The sequence below is a fragment of the Pteronotus mesoamericanus genome, unplaced genomic scaffold (genome assembly GCF_021234165.1).
Source record: "Pteronotus mesoamericanus isolate MK-2021 breed Mesoamerican mustached bat unplaced genomic scaffold, CSHL_Meso_final scaffold_21, whole genome shotgun sequence".
Taxonomy (NCBI): Eukaryota; Metazoa; Chordata; class Mammalia; order Chiroptera; family Mormoopidae; genus Pteronotus; species Pteronotus mesoamericanus.
Window position 1 is genome coordinate 23,668,731 of NW_026555310.1, and position 19,523 is coordinate 23,688,253.

Here is a 19,523-nt window from a genome sequence, read left to right on the forward strand (position 1 = left end):
ACAGAGGATAAAACTGCACGAATCCCCAAGACTGTGGTACAAAACAAAGCATACAGTGGATAAAGCACTGGAGGGTAAAAAGTGAAGTGATAAGTGTCCCCACCATTAAAAATCTGGAAATAAAGCAAATAAGATTGCCCTTTCGCAGTGAAACCTCAAATTCCCCACTTCAGGACCATGGCATCTAGCCGCCTGAAACAAACAAAATGGCTTCCGGCCAGGAGGGTTAACTCATCATGATACAAGCATGAGTCTGGTTTGTGGAAAAGACTACACCAGGAAATTATAGTCTGGTGCTACCAAAGAGCTGAACCACATGACTAACCAACTCTGTTTGTATTCAAGAGTTTTAGTTAATAGACCCTGGAGCCAGAATGTGCATATTCAGCTCCCAGCTCTACCTCTTACTAGCCACATCTGTCTGTCTTTGGGCAAGATGTAGAAATTTACTGCGCCTCAATCTTTTTGGTAAATGGGGATAACTGTAGCACCAAGGTTCCAGGATGTTATAAGGAATAGGTGGCTGCCACAGACTTTATTACCATTATCACTCCACCTCATCAAACAATTCTGGATTAGAAGCTCACATCCCATGTCCATCTCTCACCATAAGAATGTGCTGCTTACACTGTGCGTCTGGACCACAGGACAGTTTTACTGCTCACCGTTCCAGTTGCTATATCTAGGTCTTTTTGATGAGAATCAGCTGCCCTGAGATCAATCACTTCACGCTCTGAAAAGACCAAGCTGAGTGTCTGAACCTGCATGAAATTGTCAACATCAAGCCACACTGGGAAGCCCTGCAGGCTGGCCATATTACAATACATAGAAACGCTTGTATTGAGTCCTCAAGTGTGTCACTGCTGCCAGTTTCAGAGATGTGTAGAAATTAATCCATAATATATGGCTACAGACGGGCAGTTTGGAATGTCATCAGTGAGCCAAAAATGAAATGGGACTATTTCTCTTGGAGCAAAGTTATGAGCTAGCCATATATTTAGGTTAGATAAAACTTACAGTGTCTAGATTGAAAGCAGTATTAGATGACTGAGAAAGGTTACTAAGATATGCTGCGGAGCTCCTTTCCCTTGAAAGACAAAAGTCAGAGAACACAAAAGTACATTCATCCTTGCTAAATTTGGATGTGGGGAGGGGATTTTTAACACTGAATGTCAAATATTTGAAAAGATTTTTTTAAAACTTACTTTTAGCCTACCCAAAGCTACATTTTAAACCAGACCTGTATTGCCTTTTTCTCTCTATTTATCACTTAATAAATGTAATCAGAAAAGTCACATGCTGACTTTTCTCTGAGTGGAATAAAACTGATTCAAAAATGTGTGCTAGGATAACATAAATAGTGTAAACCTTTGTGAGCTAATTTAAAAAGTGACATTTAACTTATTATAGAAGATACATGGAAGTACAGAAAATGAAAATAATAGACCCAAAGATGGAAATTATTCAGAAAATGTGTATTATGCTTGGATCGTCTCATATATGGCATCAATGATCTGCACAGTAGGGGAGGACTATGTTATCATAGTTCAGACGTCAAACACCTTATGAATTTAGAAGAAATGAAGTATGTAGTTAAAAACTTGATGTTTTATCTCTTATGTAATATGCCCTAAAAAATATTTTTAAGTACTCTGGCCATATAGGAAAGCCCATTACCCTGGGATAACATAAAACCAAGCAAAGAAAATCTCCCAAAACTAAGGAAATGAAATATGATAATAATTAGGTGCTTTCAATTTTAACAGTCAGTATTAACAGGGTAGGATAAAAGTGCAACAGCTAGAAGTAGAATAAAAAGTAATTTCTGCATGGTAACTGACTGACACCAGGCTAGGAACATAGGTGGTGGTATTCAGTAATTCCTGGCTAACCAAGCAAATTCCATCAACACAACTGGCTAAAAATTGTTATAGGCACATAATCATCTAGTAGGGAGTCAGAAATCAAAGCAAAATATTGACTGTAATCTTCATGAACCTGAATTATGAGCAATTATTAGTTTTTAGAATGGGAAGTACCAGAAAATAATAATTATAATTCTGAGATAAGTACAACATATAATGCTTAAATTATCTGGAAATCAAATATTTTAATTATTATATTGATGACTATACTCTAAGTAATTCCCTAATAATTGTACTTGGAAGTTAAAATTACAGTAAGATCTTCAATTAATTTTTTTCACCTGCATTATTTTCTCTAGCAATCAGTGCTAACAACCTCAATGTTATATCCATTCAGGTCATTTTAACAAATGGAATTCCTTTTATTAGCTCTCAACCTAGAATATGCATATGATTGAGGAGGCTTTTCTTAAAAACATGTGTCCTACAGTTCAGTCCTGGCCTTCCTTTCTTTTTTTGTCATACTTTCCCATGGCTCAATTACTAGTGACTGGTTAAGCTACTTTGGAATTGGTATTTTGATAAACAAATAAATATATAGCATCAACTTAAGTCTTTTAACCAATAAGCCATAAGACTATATATGCGTGCGCGTGCGCGCGTGTGCGCACACACACACACACACACACACACACAAGACTAAAGATTTACACAATCAATTTCCTTTTTTCTGAGAAGAAACCCGCCTCCCCAGAATTGTAAGTTAGCATTTTCCATATAATATGTGGTCAATTATTGGTGACTGGGAAAAAAATTAATTTTATCACACATCTTTCTTCAAATTATAGAAATATTTAAAGCACACTATTCAGCTGTTATTTACATATTTTTAGAAACAGACTTCTTCTTATTAGTTCTTAATATAATACAATTTAATATTAAAATGGTCCAAGTTCATGCAGGGGGAAAAAAATATCACACAGACCTATAATATTTTAACAGTACATCTTAGTATTATCAAACAATCTAAGTAATGAAGTTTCAAAAGAAAGAAGGTAGAATTCATCCAGGAGTAGATATATTTAGACATAACCTAAATGCTTGCTGAACTATTTTCTGGAGACAATAAATCAGAATTAAGCAGGAAATGCTGCGGGGGAAGAAATCCAAAACTCATCACAAAATTTTATTTCAATTTATTAAACTTCAAAATATACAATGTAATTTAAAAAACACAATGAAATTAACTTCATGAACATAAATTTTCTTCTAAGAGTCTGGACCTTAAAAAACACTATCTTGTGAAGTTTTAAGATAACAATTAAAAATGTACTTACCGGAAATTAAAGGTAATTCTGTAAGAAGAAAGAACATTCAGTTTGAATGTTAGAATTCTGGATTCACCTCAGCACACTGATAGGTGAAAATGAGTAGAGAAAAGAGAGGAAAGGTGGAATAAAGATGCAGGTGGTATCTCAAACTAACTAAAAGTGTATCAATTTCATATAGAACATGAATTAATCCTCATTTTCTGAGAAAGAAATTATTTCGTACCCTGACTACTAAAATGGTATGCACTATGGTAATGACATACTTACAAGACATGGAATAAAATGTAAGTGGTAATCAGCATTATTTTCCCTACAAGCCTTTACCTTTTCACAGGTTCTGTCTGTACCAGGGCAGCATCTAACATGGCTTTCATCCACAACTCCATCTCCTTTATTGTATCAGTGCAGAAATAATAGGTCCGCATGTTTGGATGGGCTGCCTGATTGAAAATGACACAACTGCTTTAAACAGGAACATGGGATCTGTAAAAGAAAAAGAAAGTTAAGTGGTTCTGTGCACAGATCATTACTATCAGATTTCAAAAGAGCAGAACTGTCTTATCTACAGATACAGAACTAAATGACTTGAGAAAATTATAATTCAACCTTGAAAAATATATAAATATTAATTTCTTCCTCCTAACTTTATAATTTTTCTTTTAAAATGAAAAAAGTGAATGGGAAGGAAAGAAGATAAAAAATGAAGCACGTAGTCGTGACTGTTCCATGTTCAAATCCCTAGCAATTTCCATTTCTACAATTCATACCACTTTATTTAAAAAAGTCCCATAGCAAAAGTAATCAAAATGTACATGTCACACTAGTTCCCCCTTGTTAGTCATTCTGTTAGTTCTCAAAACATGCTGCTATTAAAGCATTTGTCTAATTCTTAGAGATACATGTGTACAAACATGAATGAGAGGTAAAGGGAAGCGAACTAAGTATGTAGTTAGTCTGCTAAATATAAGAAGATGAGAGGAATAAATCTAGAGCTATACTTTACTCCAATATCTTAACTGTCTGCTTATCAACAATGTCAAATTAACTCCTTCAAAATCTTTTACAGAAAGAACCAGAATGTAAATAAATTCAATAAACACAGGGATCAAAATAACTCTATCTATATAACCAACAAATCTCACTTGACCATTGTAAAAGATAAAACTATCTACAGAAATAACTCCAAAGAAAGAGCTCAAGTGCTACACGTTGTTAAAATAATTAAAACCACCAGAGTGTCACTGGATTGTTTGAGAAGGGTTTGGAGAAATAAATAAAGACCACTGCTCATATTTGTGATCAACGGAAGAAACACTGGCTGGTGCTAAGATCCAGCTGTAGCCACGACTCAGACATCATGCTTGCCATCTGTCAAGTGGAAATTCACGAGATGAGGGCAAGGTTCTCTATCTAGAACTGCTTATACAAGTTTCTACTTACCATGGTGATAAGCAGTAACATCAATGTCAACCGGCTTAGTAGTAAATGTGGCTCATAAATTCAGAGGAAACAATCGCAGGAGAGAGGATTTGAAACAGAAATTACTATCATTGTTACATATAAAATTTAAATTAAATCAAATAATTACAGAGGAAATATACTTAACATTATTGCTATTTTAACAATCTAGTATTTTTTCAAGAATCTAAGAACCCAACAAAATGTCCTATGAATAGTACAAGTTCAACAAACATTTGCTAAATTAATAAGCTGACAAATTTTAAACCCTTGACAAATAACAGTGTTAGTATCACACAGGTCTATATGTATATGTATTTTATAAAGCCATTATTTTAAGTTATCAGCATTAAGCTTTGTTATTGAAATAACTGTTTCTCCAGTAACACTGTTAGTGAACTTTACTGCAATATGAAGCTGAAGTGGCCTCTTTCTTGAGGGTGCGCCACAAACCAGCCTATCAGGGAGATAAGTGAGTACCGTCAGTCAAGGGCCGGGGGTGGGGAGGAGGTGGGGGGGGTTTGGTGGTGGTGCTCAGGTCTACTTGATTTAATACATTTTATGTCTCAACTTCAATACTTTCTCTCACAAGTATCTGATGTTCACCATGTACTTAGACCTAAAAATCTTGGCGAATATTCTATAAGATTGTAATTATACATATATATATTAAAAAAGTTCTTGTCTCTCATAGTATTCTCCCCCCAAATTTATTATGAAAAAATTCAAGCATACAGTAATCTTTAAAAGTTAGTAAAATTATTACCAGGATACCTACAAGTATATTTACCAATTATTAGCATGTTATCATATCTGCTTCATCTAGAACCACTTGAAAGTACAGACATGAAGACACTTGGCCCCTAAATATTTGAGCATGCGCTTCCTAATTAAAGGGACACTCTCCTATTCAACCATAAGATTAATAATATATTTTTAAATATAAAAATGACTGTAACCAAAGTAGCTTTTTGTAATAATCTATGGATCAATATCCATTGTTTAATCAATGCAAGATTCAAACACAGAATTAAAAAGTATGGCTGTTTCCTTACCTTAAAAGCATATTTGCGATTAATGTGATCCTCAGAGGTAAGCATAGCTATCTGGAAACTAGGTAATAGTATGCTTCCCAAGATACCTTCTTCTTTCTCATCTGAGAAATAAATGAACATCTAATTAGAATTTTGAATGTACTCATGGAGCAAAATAAATCTTCTCAAAATTGACTTTGAAAAAATCAGAAGGTTCTTTTATATATAAAAGAATGTATTCATGCACTGTTTAGATCAGTCCTTTACAAAGTGTTAAGGAAAAATATTAAATACAGAAGTATATTCTTCTTTATTTTCAACAAGCTTCCCTATCCAAAGCACATCAAAATTGGTCTCACGCATCAGAAAAATGTCAATTAGACATAAAAACAGCATGCATTTATTTGGCACATATACTGCATTTCACAAAGCCTTTGACATGTGATTTATTGAAAATATTAGCCATAAAGGTAATGACCAAACTTCACAAAATTAATCTACCCACATTTCTATGAGGATTTAAATGCCCAGCAGTTTTGGGCCCAGGTAAATGCACAGCTCACTTGCTCACATCCTTCACTCTTGGCTCAGATGACTCACTGGTAAGACATTCCTTTACCCATTTTAAACTGCCCCCACCCAGAGCCATCCCAGAGCCCTCGGTCCCGCCTGGATCTTCACCACCCCGCCCTCAATATCTCTGACACACTATATGTTTTAGTTATTTATCATCTCTCTCCACTAGAACGTAAATTCTGTAAGCAGTAGATGCTCAACATTTTTAAAATAAATAAATATATATGCAAATATATATTTTAAACTATACTATGAAAGTTCTACACTTTTCAGAATATGTAACCTTGAAGGTTTGACTTACCAGCCATTCTGATACACAACAAAGTTACCGGAAGAAGTTATGGGCTTACAAGACAAGCACATAATATAAACTTAGGGAAATGATAAAACATTCATCTTGGCATAGTATAGAGTCAGACTGTTACCTTTCTGTTTGGGGGGGAAGAGATGTTTATAAAACCTGAAATATATAGTTCCTTGCTAGAGACCCGTAAGTTAATAAAGCTATGCATTAGGCTGATAAGCTCATCAATAAGAAAAACTGTAAGAAACAATTTGCTTCTATTTTGCTTGTCATTTTTTTATTGTCATAAACTTAACAAAGGATTTTCGCCCTCATTTCTAGAATATATGGCGAACTTCCAAAACAAATAAAAAAGCTGTATTATGTAGATGTTATTTCAATAGTTTTTCTCATAACAATGAAACAAATTTTGGTTTCAGTATACTGTGCTCATTCAGGTATAGTTCACAAAAAGAGTGAACAAAAGTACAGATTTAGTCTAAAAGGTAAAAAAAAAAGATACAAAACACTCATCAATTATAGTGAATATGACAATTTAAAAGAATGAGTCACATTATAATCTTAAATCCAATTTTATGTTTGTATAAAGCATATAATCAGAAAACAGTTCATGAAGTCATCTTTAGTAAAAAAAAAAAAATTCATTATCAAATAACATAGTCTCTGTCGCATAATTGAAAAAACTGACTTTCCTAAAGTTATTTCACAAGATGCAGCGGCAGTACAGCACAGGGTGACTTTACTGCATTATCATGGATCATTTCCCATCTGGACACTAGCTCTGAGGCCTCAGGCGAGTTACTGATGCTGTGTATTTCAGTTCCATCAACCAACAAATTGAGGAAAACAGGGCTTACCTCAAAGAACTGCTGTTGAGGGTTATATCAGTTAACAGACATGACAATAATGCACTCTGTATCAAGTGTTCAATGAATATTGCCATTATGTATAAAGTTAGATAAAGTGCATATAAACACCTTCATCTCCTGTCAAATGACCATCCTACAAATTCTTCACTAGATTCCTCATTTGTTCCTAATCAGGACATTCTCCTGTTTGGTTTGCTACCAAGACTGACCTAAATAACTGTCTTACCTTCTGTCTTCAAGAGGGTATCACAAACTGCCTAGCAAAGGGCAGGTAGTGAACAATGTTTATAGAATGAACGAACTCTCGGAGGGAATCAGCTGTATCTTTCTAGACAGCACAGTAACCCAACTTCTGCCTCCGCCCATCCAGCTTCCTTCCTGTCCCTGCCACAAGCTGTGGCCCCCAGATCACTCCCCAGGAAGCCCCTCGCAAATTAATTCCCATCACAGAGCTGGCTTCCTGGGAAACACAATAGGAGACAGGAACCAAAGAATCTCATCATTTTGTTGGAGTCAAGTGACATTTTAGATATCCCACTTCTACTTAGCTTTAAAGACCTCTTAAGACAAGAAATATATATAAACTTACAGACTGAAATATTATTAATATCAGCCCTCACCTAGAATACTTCAACACTTTGTTAATTGGTCTCTTGGCTTCTACTTTAAGTGCTGGGGTGATTTTTGTAAAATTGTACACTCGATCCCATTATTATTCTTGCATTCAGGCGGAGTTTAATCTCATGAGAATAGCAAACAAATGCCCTTTATGCCTTGATCTACTTTTTAGCCTTTACTCTCTGCTAGGTCTTCAGACTTAACTTTCATTCCAATAATAGAAGCTCTAGACATAATTTTACAAATATGCCACGTTCACTCATGCTAAGTCCTTTGCCTAGATCACCCTCTTTTCCTGATCCCTCCTTTGTACAGGTGTGGTCAATGCTCATTCAACATAACTGAACACTATGACATTCTTTCTACCTAATAAGGTATGTGACACACCCAAAGGGCTCACTGCTTACTACCACCTTAGTCTAGGCCAGTGGTGCCCCAGTCTGTTTGGGATGGCTATGAATGCGGCCCCAACACAAAATCATAAATTTACTTAAAACATTATGAATAGTATTTTTGTGATTATGGGTCGCAATGTATTTAATGTGTGGTCCAAGACAGCTCTTCTTCCAGTGTGGCCCGGAGACGGCAAAAGGCTGAACTCTGCCGGTCTAGACTTACCATTTCAACACAGTAACTCCTAATAGCCTCTGCTTCCTTCCTTCCCTTTTACTATAACCCATTCTCCAATAGCAGCTTGAATCACTCTTAAGCTTAAAACCATCTAATTTTTTTCTTACAGGTTTAAGGTGGAATCATATTCCAAAGAAGTCCTGCATCGGTGTGACCTCCATTTCTCCCATTTCTCTCCTTCTCTACTGCCAGCCCCTGGGCTTAGTACACTGGGTTCTTTTTGCTCTTCACAACATTTCACTTTCTTAAGTCTTTGCACTCTTGCTTTTCTTGCCTGGAGTACTGTGCTCAGTCTAGCTCCTCCTTGTAATGCAGACCTCACCTTGTTACTAAAAATATCAGCTCAGAGAACTAATCCAAAGAGACCTTCCTCCTAGGCCCGTCCTTCTTAATATGATCATACTATCCTAAAAACACCTATAATGGTCTTTACTTATTTGAGTTTATTTACTATTATCTCTGGCCTCTCTCGTATGTAAGCTTCATGAAAATACTCACACTGCTGTTTTGACACCACCTGAAATGAAGCAGGCCCTACTCAATAAATATTTGGTGACTGAATTAAGTTTCATGGTAAGTTTTGTCGACAGACTGACTACAGGATAGAGCAATCTAAGTGATTTGTTCTAGTGGGTTCAGGATCTGCCTGTTATATTGCAAAGAGCAGCGGCAACGTGGGCTTCCACCTGATATGGATTGCCAACCTACTGTAAAAAAGAGCAAATCACTTATTTTGTCTTATTTTCCCTATCTGTAAAATGTGAACTGATCTATCAAAAAATTTGGATGGCACACTCCATGTGTTAGTATACTAGATGCTTTGAGAAATACAGAAAAATCAATGAGGTCAATGTATTCAGCGTACAGGAGAGGAGATCTCGGTGGGGCTACCCACTTGTGGTTAAGAGAAGTGCCTGGTGCAAATTCTGGCTCTGACACTTACTAGTGGTGAGACCTCAGGCAACCAAATTGACCTCGCTGTTCCTAAGTTTCCTTTGGTGTCAATGGGTATAAGATTTCCCACCTTATCAGATGGCTGTGAGAAAGAGATGAAATAGATCATTTATGTTATGTGCTCAGCATATAGTAAACACTAAAAAAAAAAAAAAAAAAAAAAAAAAAAAAGAAGCCACCTATTATGGTCACCTCACTGGGATCTGATAGTTTTTATGTAAAATCTGGCATTTCCTGTTGATGAAATAGTGAAAGTGTGTAGTATCATCTACTTCTCTCCAACCATCTAAAGAATAGAAGTCAGTTAAACAGTATTTTTTTCCTTTCTATATTTTCATTCTTCTTTTTTTTTTTAAACATTCCTCCTTTCTGGGGAACCATATTTAATTCATTAAAAATACTGCATATGAAGTGTATATAGCTAAACAACAATATGGAATCTCATACTCAACATAGCTTACTTTTCTCAAATTAGGTGAAAAGGTTTTCTATTTTAATAAAAGTGATGAGTATACTTCTATGAGCAATAATAATAATAGCAAATTACAAGAAATTGTGTTGTTTTTGGGCAAATAAACATTAAAAATTTTTACATGAGTAGTAACAAACATTTTCTTATTCTCATTTAAAGCTCTAAACAGTCTATAAATATACTGAAAAAGAGGAAATTACAAATTATAAGCTTAGGAATAATGACTGAGTTACAGCTCCTGACTTTTCTGAAAGACTGGGAAAAGCTTTAAGGAAAATTGTAGAGCATGCTTGGCACTTAACTAAAGCTGATACCACAATCACAGCCTGACCAGCATCTCTATGACAAAATGAAATTTTATAGGTTTGGTTAACTCTGACTCAGCAGTAGTTCTAACCACATTTTACTGTGGGGGAGTGGGGAATGATGACTGTAAGTCTGATAATTTCAAATTTTGAAGGTTAATATGTACTATTATTGCTTTGATAGGTGATTGCAGAGTTTTGACACTTTTTTTGTATAATCATGAAGTAAATTTTAAAACTAATTGGTAGTAAAATGCTATTATATCTTGTCATACATTTATCTAGAAAAGTTATAAATTATTAATTACATGTTGACAATCTAATTCTTTAGTGACTGTTTCCAACCAGACTTTAAAGTAGGGAAGAAGAGGTGGTTGTCTAGATTAATGATTTTATACTATAGCTGAAACCGATTTCTACGGAGCGCACAGCCCACGTAACACCTTTCATTGTTAGGTACCAATTTTGTGCACCTAAGATAGAGCACATGAACAGAGGCTGACTTAAAACTGTATTAATAACTTATTAACCAGAAAACATCAAAAAAAGGAGTTTATGATATCCATATAGGATAAATGAAGACTGCCACTTCATATCTAAGATAACACCTTTATTTCCTTTCCACCAATAGTGATGACCTGGTATGTTTTCTTTCTACTGCTTTCTCCATGGTTCAGGAAGATGTCATTGTTTGTTTAAAAAAGGCAGGGGGCAGTAGGGTTCATAATAAATACATTTCTTCGTAATTTTTTTATTTGCCAATACATCATAGTAGTCTTTGATATTTTAAAATCATTTGCCGTGGAGAACTGGGTGTTTGGTGAATCTAGAGCTAGATCTGACAAAGCTGACATGTACAAAGAATCTCATCAAACTAATGATATTTATCTGTTAGGCACTGTATTCAAGGATAATGGGATAGAGTGAAGATTCGTATGTTCTTTATACATAACAAATGAGATCAGCCCAATCAGATTACAGATTAAGCTGCCTTCTGTTCTACCTCAATTACTCAGTATTGCATGTCAATGAAGAAAAACTGGGCACTTGCATACTCTACAAGTTTCCTTAAAGGTTTTCCAAGTCTTTCTTGATGCTGTTTGTTGATATAAAATAATGAAAACAATTATGTTTTTCTTTAAAAAACTATTCTATACTTATAACACATTAAGACAGTTTATGGTAAACTCACCTCTATAATAAAAGAGACAAAGGTCAGAAAGCACAAACCAGCGTTTCTTCCATAGCTTCATGCCAGTACTGTCCTGCAGTAAATCAGCATATTAAAGAACCTTTTTTTTTCATTTCAAAAAATTAAAATTCATTTCTGGTGTATTTATTTAAAATAAATTTTAAAAACAAGGTGTGTTTGATATATGCTAATAGAAGCCTAACTAAAAATCCAATCAAAATTTTGGGGTACTTTTCTAGGGACTTGCATTATATTAAGATATTCCAAAGTATACTGGTCTCTGAAGGGTAATATTATTATGTAAAAGGAATACTGTTGAAGCATTCTGGCTTGGTATCATATTTTTAAGCAATTCACTCTTCTAAACACATCTGCTGGCATGAGGATAATGTAACCATGAAGCAGTGCGTACATTCTGGTAAACCAGATTTAATAAATATGTTAATCTTCAACTAGAAGAAAAACATGTGAATTGAAATCATTCCAAAGGTAATGTGATTTAAAACGACTGTGCTAAAGGAAACTTAGCATAGAAATACATTTCATAAACATATTTTTCTTCTTACATAGTTTGCATTTTTGCTCATCCTGCAGAAGAGTGTCTATTAGTTTATGAAAATATCATGCTCATACAAAATCACTATTTTAATAAAAATTATCTTCCCATATTTCCCACGTGCAATAAAGCAAAACTGCAAGAGAATATGAAACACTAACACCAAAAAAAAAAAAGACAGAAAAAAAGAGTCTAGTCTATATGTGTATTGGCCAATACTTCTTTATTTATTTCTAGTTGTGACCATTATATAACGACTTTAGAACTAAAAAAAATTATGTGGATAAATATCTCTTGAAGTAAAAGATCTGTCCTTAAAACTGACAGCTACACCAAAGAAAGGACAAAACAAATTTTTGTATGGTATTTTCAATTCCATACTATAGTCTCTTTCTTTAGTACAGTTAATTTAAAAAACTTTAGATGTTTAAGCAGCTCTGCAAACAAGTATTCTCTGTAGATCATACACTTATTAGAAAAAAAACACTCACGATAGAGAAAGGGGTAACATTTTCGCAATACTAAATTAATCAAAGGATCAAGAAACAAGAATCATTTTAAATAAAGAGTTCTGTAACCTCTATAAGACTCAATATTGCACTGAGCTATTTGCACATAATGTAGTTTTATTAGAAAGATTAGTTTAAAAAATCTTTTAGCCTGGGTAAATTTAAGTATCAGATGGTTAAAATATAGTAAATGATTTTAAGATAGCCCTCTTCCAATATATTAGCTTATCTGCCACCCAACTTTCAGAGGGAACAATGTCTAATGAATGCTTCATATCAAATTCGTGATGAATTTTATGAAATTATCAGATCATCTGAAAGCAATTAGCAATACTGGACAAGAGAAATACGCACCACCAATGAACTGTTAACTTGTTCTGTATCATCTGTATATATGTACAATCAGAGAGACAGAACAAAGACAGATAAAGGTCTTAAATGCCAAAATATCATCATCTCAGTTATCTGGTGGTCACTTATTTGAAGCACAGCTGCAAACTAGAATTTAAAAAATAAAATAACAGCCTATAAGCAGTCAAAATAGACCACATAAATAGGACAGAATAGAGTCATAAATAGAATAGAGTCATAAAGCACAATGTATGTGCATCCTTATTAATTATAGAACTAATTTTAAAAATTCCAAAAAAGCTTAGTTATCAGGTTTCCCAGACAATAGAACAATATAAATCCACTTATCAGGGTGTCTGAGAGTGAACCATGTTTCAGAAAGCAGGAAAAGAAAACAAAGAGTAAAAGAAAAAAATGAAACAGCATAAGCACTTAAGAAAGTAGTTTTGAGAACACAGAAGCAAACATCTGAACAAAAATTAGAAAATCTTAAATTATGCTCAGATGTCTATAAATAAAGCACTGAAGTATATAATTATACATTTCTCTAATGATTTTTATGTAAATAGAAAAATGAACAATACTTCTCTATTTTTTTCCCATTTAAAAAATATTTTTGCCCATATTACTTTTTCTTTCTTCATTGTTCCCCTAACATTTTTAGTGGTACTTAGAAGTGAAAAAATCTAGACGACTAATCTACAGTTCCTTCTCCAGTTTACATAACCGTCCTAGGATCATTCAGCCAAAAAGAGTCCCTTTTGATTCTCTCTTTTCTGTATCAAATAGGAAAAAGAAATTACCTGTTTATAAAGCCAACCTCGTCTGACCACAGGTGCATTAGGATTCCTTTTAATTGAATTTGATCTCTTTCCAAAATTATGAACTTTTTTTGAAGCCCGTGAAGTCTAAATAGAAAAAAGCACAATGTGACATTACTGACTAGATATTTGAATTTATTTTTCATTTTCACAATTTTAATCTCTATCCAGATTCCTCTGAAACTTGTAGGACTTAAGTCTTTACAGATTAATTATTGCAATCCTGATTTTGCTGGCTTAGTTCTTTCAAGTGTAATAAATTCTACGCAAAGACTTTTCCCCCCAGGATATTACGAAAGGATACCAAGTTTTACAATCTCTCCTTTAAAATATGGATATACAATTTTTAAAAAGGCATTGGATATGGCAGTATTTTGCCCTACCTGCTATACAAACTGAATAAACCTTGAGTAAAAATTATTAATCAATCTTTAAGAATAAACCAAAAGACAGAACTTCTTGCTTTTTATCTGCATTTAATAGTGTTATTTCAATTAAAGGAAGTTGGAGTCAAGCCACAGGAGAAACACTCAGATATAAAATACAGAGAAACATATAAACAAAACACATTAAGTCAAAACAAGACTGGAAGGATCTGCTTAATGTCATGGACAACACTGAACTCGAATGATACCAGACATATGGTGTCTACTATATTCTTAAAAGTACACATAAGGCAATAAAGTCTTTTAAGATATTGCTATGTTTAGCATAAAGATTTATTTTGGCACAAATGGTAGTAGAAACCAACAAACATAAAAACAAAGAAGCCGAATTTTAATTTCTGTGTGACAGTAAATAATATCAAGTTATCTCTTATTTTTCAATTTATGTAGAACCTTTGGTACAAAAGGACTAGTCTGGTTCCTTTCTCACCCCTGGGCCCCAGCACCCAAAAATCCCCTGCCCACAACCCTCTATAGAGAACCAATGTGTATATGCGTCTAACCACATTAAAAAATGTAAGTCATTCAATTATTAAAATATAATCTTATTACTTTATATTCCAAGCCACTGCTTATGTTAATTACCTTGAATGTAATTAGGTTCATGTAATAATAAAAATGATTATTCTATAATTCTAAAACCCATTAAGAATAATAGTGGGATGCTGATTACCAATTATACCAGCTATCAATAATTAACAGTAAGCAAAATAACTTACCCTGCCTACAGGGCTCAGTGGATGTACTGCATAATCTGAAGTCATGTTATAGTTAGAAGCTTCGTTTATCATAGTTATAGGTCGTTCCTTCTTTTCTTCAGATGTCATAGTTGGAACAGTCCTGAAAATATATGTCAGAACGCTAGAGCTTGCTGTATATGCAAAGTCCTTCACAATAAAGCTTCCCTAGAGTTAACAATGTTGGTGTCCTACTTCCTTAAGAAAGTTGGATACTAAGTAGAGCTTAATGAGTTCTGGAGTCAGGACTTAACAGTTACAACTACTTTAAATATTAACACTTCTAATTACAACATAAGTTAATATCATGTTTATTTTAATGATCATTATTACAGATATTCTACTTGGTCATCCAATGGAAAATTTATAAATTTAATTACAAGTATTCTCTTATTGAAAATAATAACAATGATATCAATAATATTTATGAACAGATTTACTGTATAAAGTATTTTCACACATTTTTCATTTGATGCTTATGAAAAGCCTGAGAAATGGTAATCTCACCACTATCTCTGTTTTAAGGAAGAGAAAACTGAGCTCAAATTACCTTAACAATCTGACCAAGTTTACAGTTTCTGACCTTATACCCTGGGCTCTTGAACTACTGGGAAAACATCTTCTGAAATTCAGTTCTTCACAAAAAAATTATTTTGTCATGTTTCTATACCACACACAGTAAACAGCTGCAATTCTGTTGTTCTACTTGACTGCAAATATCCAGATAAGAAAGCTGTTCGATTCTACTGGGTTAAATAAGGATAACAGCAATCTCAGTGCTTACTCAATTTGGCACGGAGGCACCCCATGAAACTCTTTACTTACTGTTCATTCACTACAAAAATGCAGTTGTCTTGTGATGGTTGTCCTGTGACTGGATGTTTACAGGTCACTTTCCTTTCATTGTGGCTGAAAGAGAAAAACAGAAAATTTATGTATGTACTATTACTGTCAAATGTTTTTCTAATATTCTGGGAGCAAAACAGCCACTTCTTTATTACAACATTAAAGTTAGTGAATAAAGGAGGTGAAATTCAAACCCCCTCCTGCCCCGCTGTTGAAATTTCTAAATACACCTTTTCTACAATCTGCTGTGTGTACGCTTGTAAATGCTACCTACAGTTTTACAATACAGATAAGCTCACCCCTCCAGTTTAACTTCAATTCTTTCTTTTCACTGTTTTATAAACAAAGGTAAGTTGATTTACTTCCATAATCATTACATTTTACATTTGATTGGTGGGCCACAAAAATAAGTATGAGGATCAACCCATCTCCACTGTTTTTTATCTCAATTTAAGCACCTAATACCAAATTCACATATATAAAAAATTAACAGTACTACTGTATGGGCACCAGCACATTAAAAACCAGACAGCACGGCCCTGGTCAGTTGCTTCAGTTGGTTGGAGCATTGTCCTCATACGCCAAAACATTAGATCCCCATTCAGGGAGCACACGGGAGGCACTGATGGATGTTCTTTCTCACATCTCCATCTTCCCCGACACATCCCCACTCTCTCATCAATAAACATATCCTTGGGTGAGGATTTAAAAAAAAAAAAAAAGAAAGACAGTACCACTTGAGCAACAACTGATAGTGTTTTTGTTTTACAAAATAATCATTATATATAAATAATGTAATGGGATTGGTTTTTGTGACACTTGAGGAGAATATGCTATAAAAAAATGGTATCTGAAGGAGAAAAAACCTTAAATAAAATGTACAAATGACAACAGAAACAACAAAAACAATCTACTTGTTATGTTAGCTGAGAAAAAAAAATTGCTTTTAATTAAAGGATAGCTTTTTTTTGAAAGTAAAACCTTTGTGTATGAAATACTTATTCTTTCAAGATTGGGTGGTAAGATTAGGTTGACTGCTATCTTCATGAAATGAGAGTAGGAAAAATTCCCAAACAAAACAACCTATCAGTGGTATGCTTGATCTTAGAAAATTTACTTTCATTATGGAGAAAATTTTGAGATGTCATATTGAATACTGCTTTTTAATCTTAAAAGATTATTACATGTGTTCTGGATTTTGGGAACTATACAACAACAAACCACAAACTTTCTGGCAAACTTTAGATACTTAAGTGCCTTTTCCATACCCTAACTTGCATTAATATTTTACTGGTAACTCAGTATCTGAAATTCTAGCCACTAAATAAAACTAAAACCACACAGAAGAGAAAATACAGATAGTTTCTAAAAAATTATATATTGACTATTGTGACAGTAGACTGATTGATGGAATACAATGTATTTCTATTATTGCTTTAGTTAACCGGTATACTCAATTTTTGCACAGGACCACTAAATTATCAGCTTTTTGTGGTGATTTGTCTTTATACAAACACTCAATAGGTGTTCATGTTTGGTGGATTTTAGATACTTATTTGGGATGGTATTTCTACTACATAAGAAGTATTATGCAAGTGACTTTCTTACGTGCCGATTTAAAAAAGTGCAATAGTGGAAACTAAGGCCTCATGTGGGATATGAGTTTATGTAATAAGCAATCAATTGGTGTAAGAATAACCAAAAATGTATAACCCCTGGAGGTAAGTGGGAAATACTGAAATACTCAAATGTGATAAACATTATGAATGTGCCAAGGTATGTAAATTCTGATATTTAAACAGTGTAAAATACTGTGGGAAAAAGAGGGTAAAGTAACCTGTGATAAGGGATTAGACACTTCAATAATGAGAACAGCTCCTCCCACTCCCTTAAAAGCTTCTCCTAAGGAAGGAGCATTAAAGGGCTAGAGGTGGTTGAGGGACAGAACAGAAATATGTATATTTTTAAAATAAAAACCAATACTACACAAAGAAAACAACTGACCCCCTATATATTGCTTTATTTCCCCTTCCTATGTCATTTTACCTGGAAGGAACACAGTAAACTCTAATCCTAATATTCTAGAAACTCTCAATTATGACAACTATGTTCTGCAATAATTATCGAGCTAAGAGACTACACTGATGTCCTGAACACTAAACAGATTTGAGTGCCCATTAGATAAGGACGTAGGACAATGAAAAATTTAAATAATGAATGATTAAAAAGGAGTCTAACCATTTTCTTCCCCAAAAGTGACTACTATTTCAATTAACATTTTTATAATCACACCTTAAATAAAACTAACGGAAGAACAATCATGGTATTCCATCTTATCTAAAAGGCAGTGACTAAAACCAACTTAAAATATGAATATATTTACATTCTTCTTTTACTACTTAATGTTCTGGTATTAAATTAACATAATTCATATAAAATCTACAATGACGCTAAGAGGTGTCTTTTACTATTTTTTTAATAAAAGAAATAATCTCTCCTAGTATACCTGCCTAAATGCTAAATAAAGTAAACATGTGTTTACTCATTTGTTCTGACTTATACAATACTCCTGGCTCTTGGGTATTAATTAAAAGAAACACACAGTGTATTTTCTAAAACAATAAATCCCAAAATCTGAACCATGACATATTTTAAGTTACAGTTATTCAAGATTACTAGGTTTCTATAAAATTCAAATTCAGAAGAAAAAGATTTTAGAGGTAATTAGGACAAAAATTTGTTATCTCCTATAAAACAACACGCCAAATTGAAAGCCAGAGTAATGTTTTCTAATCATTTCATCAAAAATTAAAATAAGTGAAAATTATGATGTAACAGAAATATCGATTCCAGTCTTAACTGGTATATAAACATGTTAATTTTCCACTACCTGATAGAACTGTCCATCCTCACTGTCCTCTTTTTCTTTTTTTAAAAAATTTTACTTATTTGTTTTTAGACAGAGGGGAAGGGAGGGAGAAAGAGAGGGAGAGAAACATCAATGTGTGGTTGCCTCCTGTGTGCCTCTGCTGGGGACCTGGCCCGCATCCCAGGCATGTGCCCTGACTGGGAATCGAACCAGCGACCCTTTGGTTCACAGGCCAGTCCTCAGTCCACTGAGCCACACCAGTGAGGGCACATCTTCACTGTTCTTAGACAAGTGTATTTTACATACAGTTTTAGTTATTTAAAATATTATTTAAAATATATTTTTAAATTTCAAAATCATTCCTTATTATAATGGCATTTATATTTCACTTTTATAGCATGTTGCATTTTTAAGGACAATACTGGTAAAAGATAAACATAATTTCTTAATCATTCACAGAAACTAAAAATGAGTTAAACAAATACTGACAGCCAATAAACAAAATCAGTGTAAATGAAATTCAAATGAGTCTTTCTGAAAAAATAAATTCCAAAAAGGAACCTGTTAATGTATAGAATTTATTTAATACCTAATACATTAATTCTTTAATACGTGTAGGAACCGAGCACTGTGGGAGGTGGCTGGCCCACTGTTAAATATCAATCCATGACCACTTTCCTTGGCACAAAGGAAGAGTGTCTGCTCAGGACCTTGGGGGACCTCAGGGAAGACAGTGACACCCAGCCTTTCCTCAATTCAACCCTGCATTCCTTACAAAGC

At 33.8% G+C, this 19,523-nt stretch overlaps 1 protein-coding gene across 11 annotated transcripts in view; it reads right to left on the bottom strand.

Moving 5' to 3' along the window:
• PLEKHA5 (pleckstrin homology domain containing A5) overlaps nt 1-19,523 on the bottom strand; it is a 200,610-nt gene that overhangs the window by 62,384 nt on the left and 118,703 nt on the right. For 7 of the 11 annotated variants that reach the window (XR_008530639.1, XM_054591384.1, XM_054591382.1 and 4 more), the window contains 7 exons: nt 15,854-15,937; nt 15,011-15,131; nt 13,828-13,932; nt 11,609-11,681; nt 5,710-5,810; nt 3,521-3,636; nt 3,203-3,220 (listed from right to left, as the gene is read on the bottom strand). Coding sequence is in view for 10 of the 11 variants with exons in the window: in XM_054591384.1 (XP_054447359.1) it covers nt 3,203-3,220; nt 3,521-3,636; nt 5,710-5,810; nt 11,609-11,681; nt 13,828-13,932; nt 15,011-15,131; nt 15,854-15,937 (618 nt within the window). In the remaining variant the exon portion in view is untranslated. Of the gene's footprint in view, nt 1-3,202; nt 3,221-3,520; nt 3,637-5,708; nt 5,811-11,608; nt 11,682-13,827; nt 13,933-15,010; nt 15,132-15,853; nt 15,938-19,523 lie in introns of those variants that run through there. The other 4 variants (XM_054591385.1, XM_054591381.1, XM_054591387.1 and 1 more) reach the window with 3 other exon arrangements.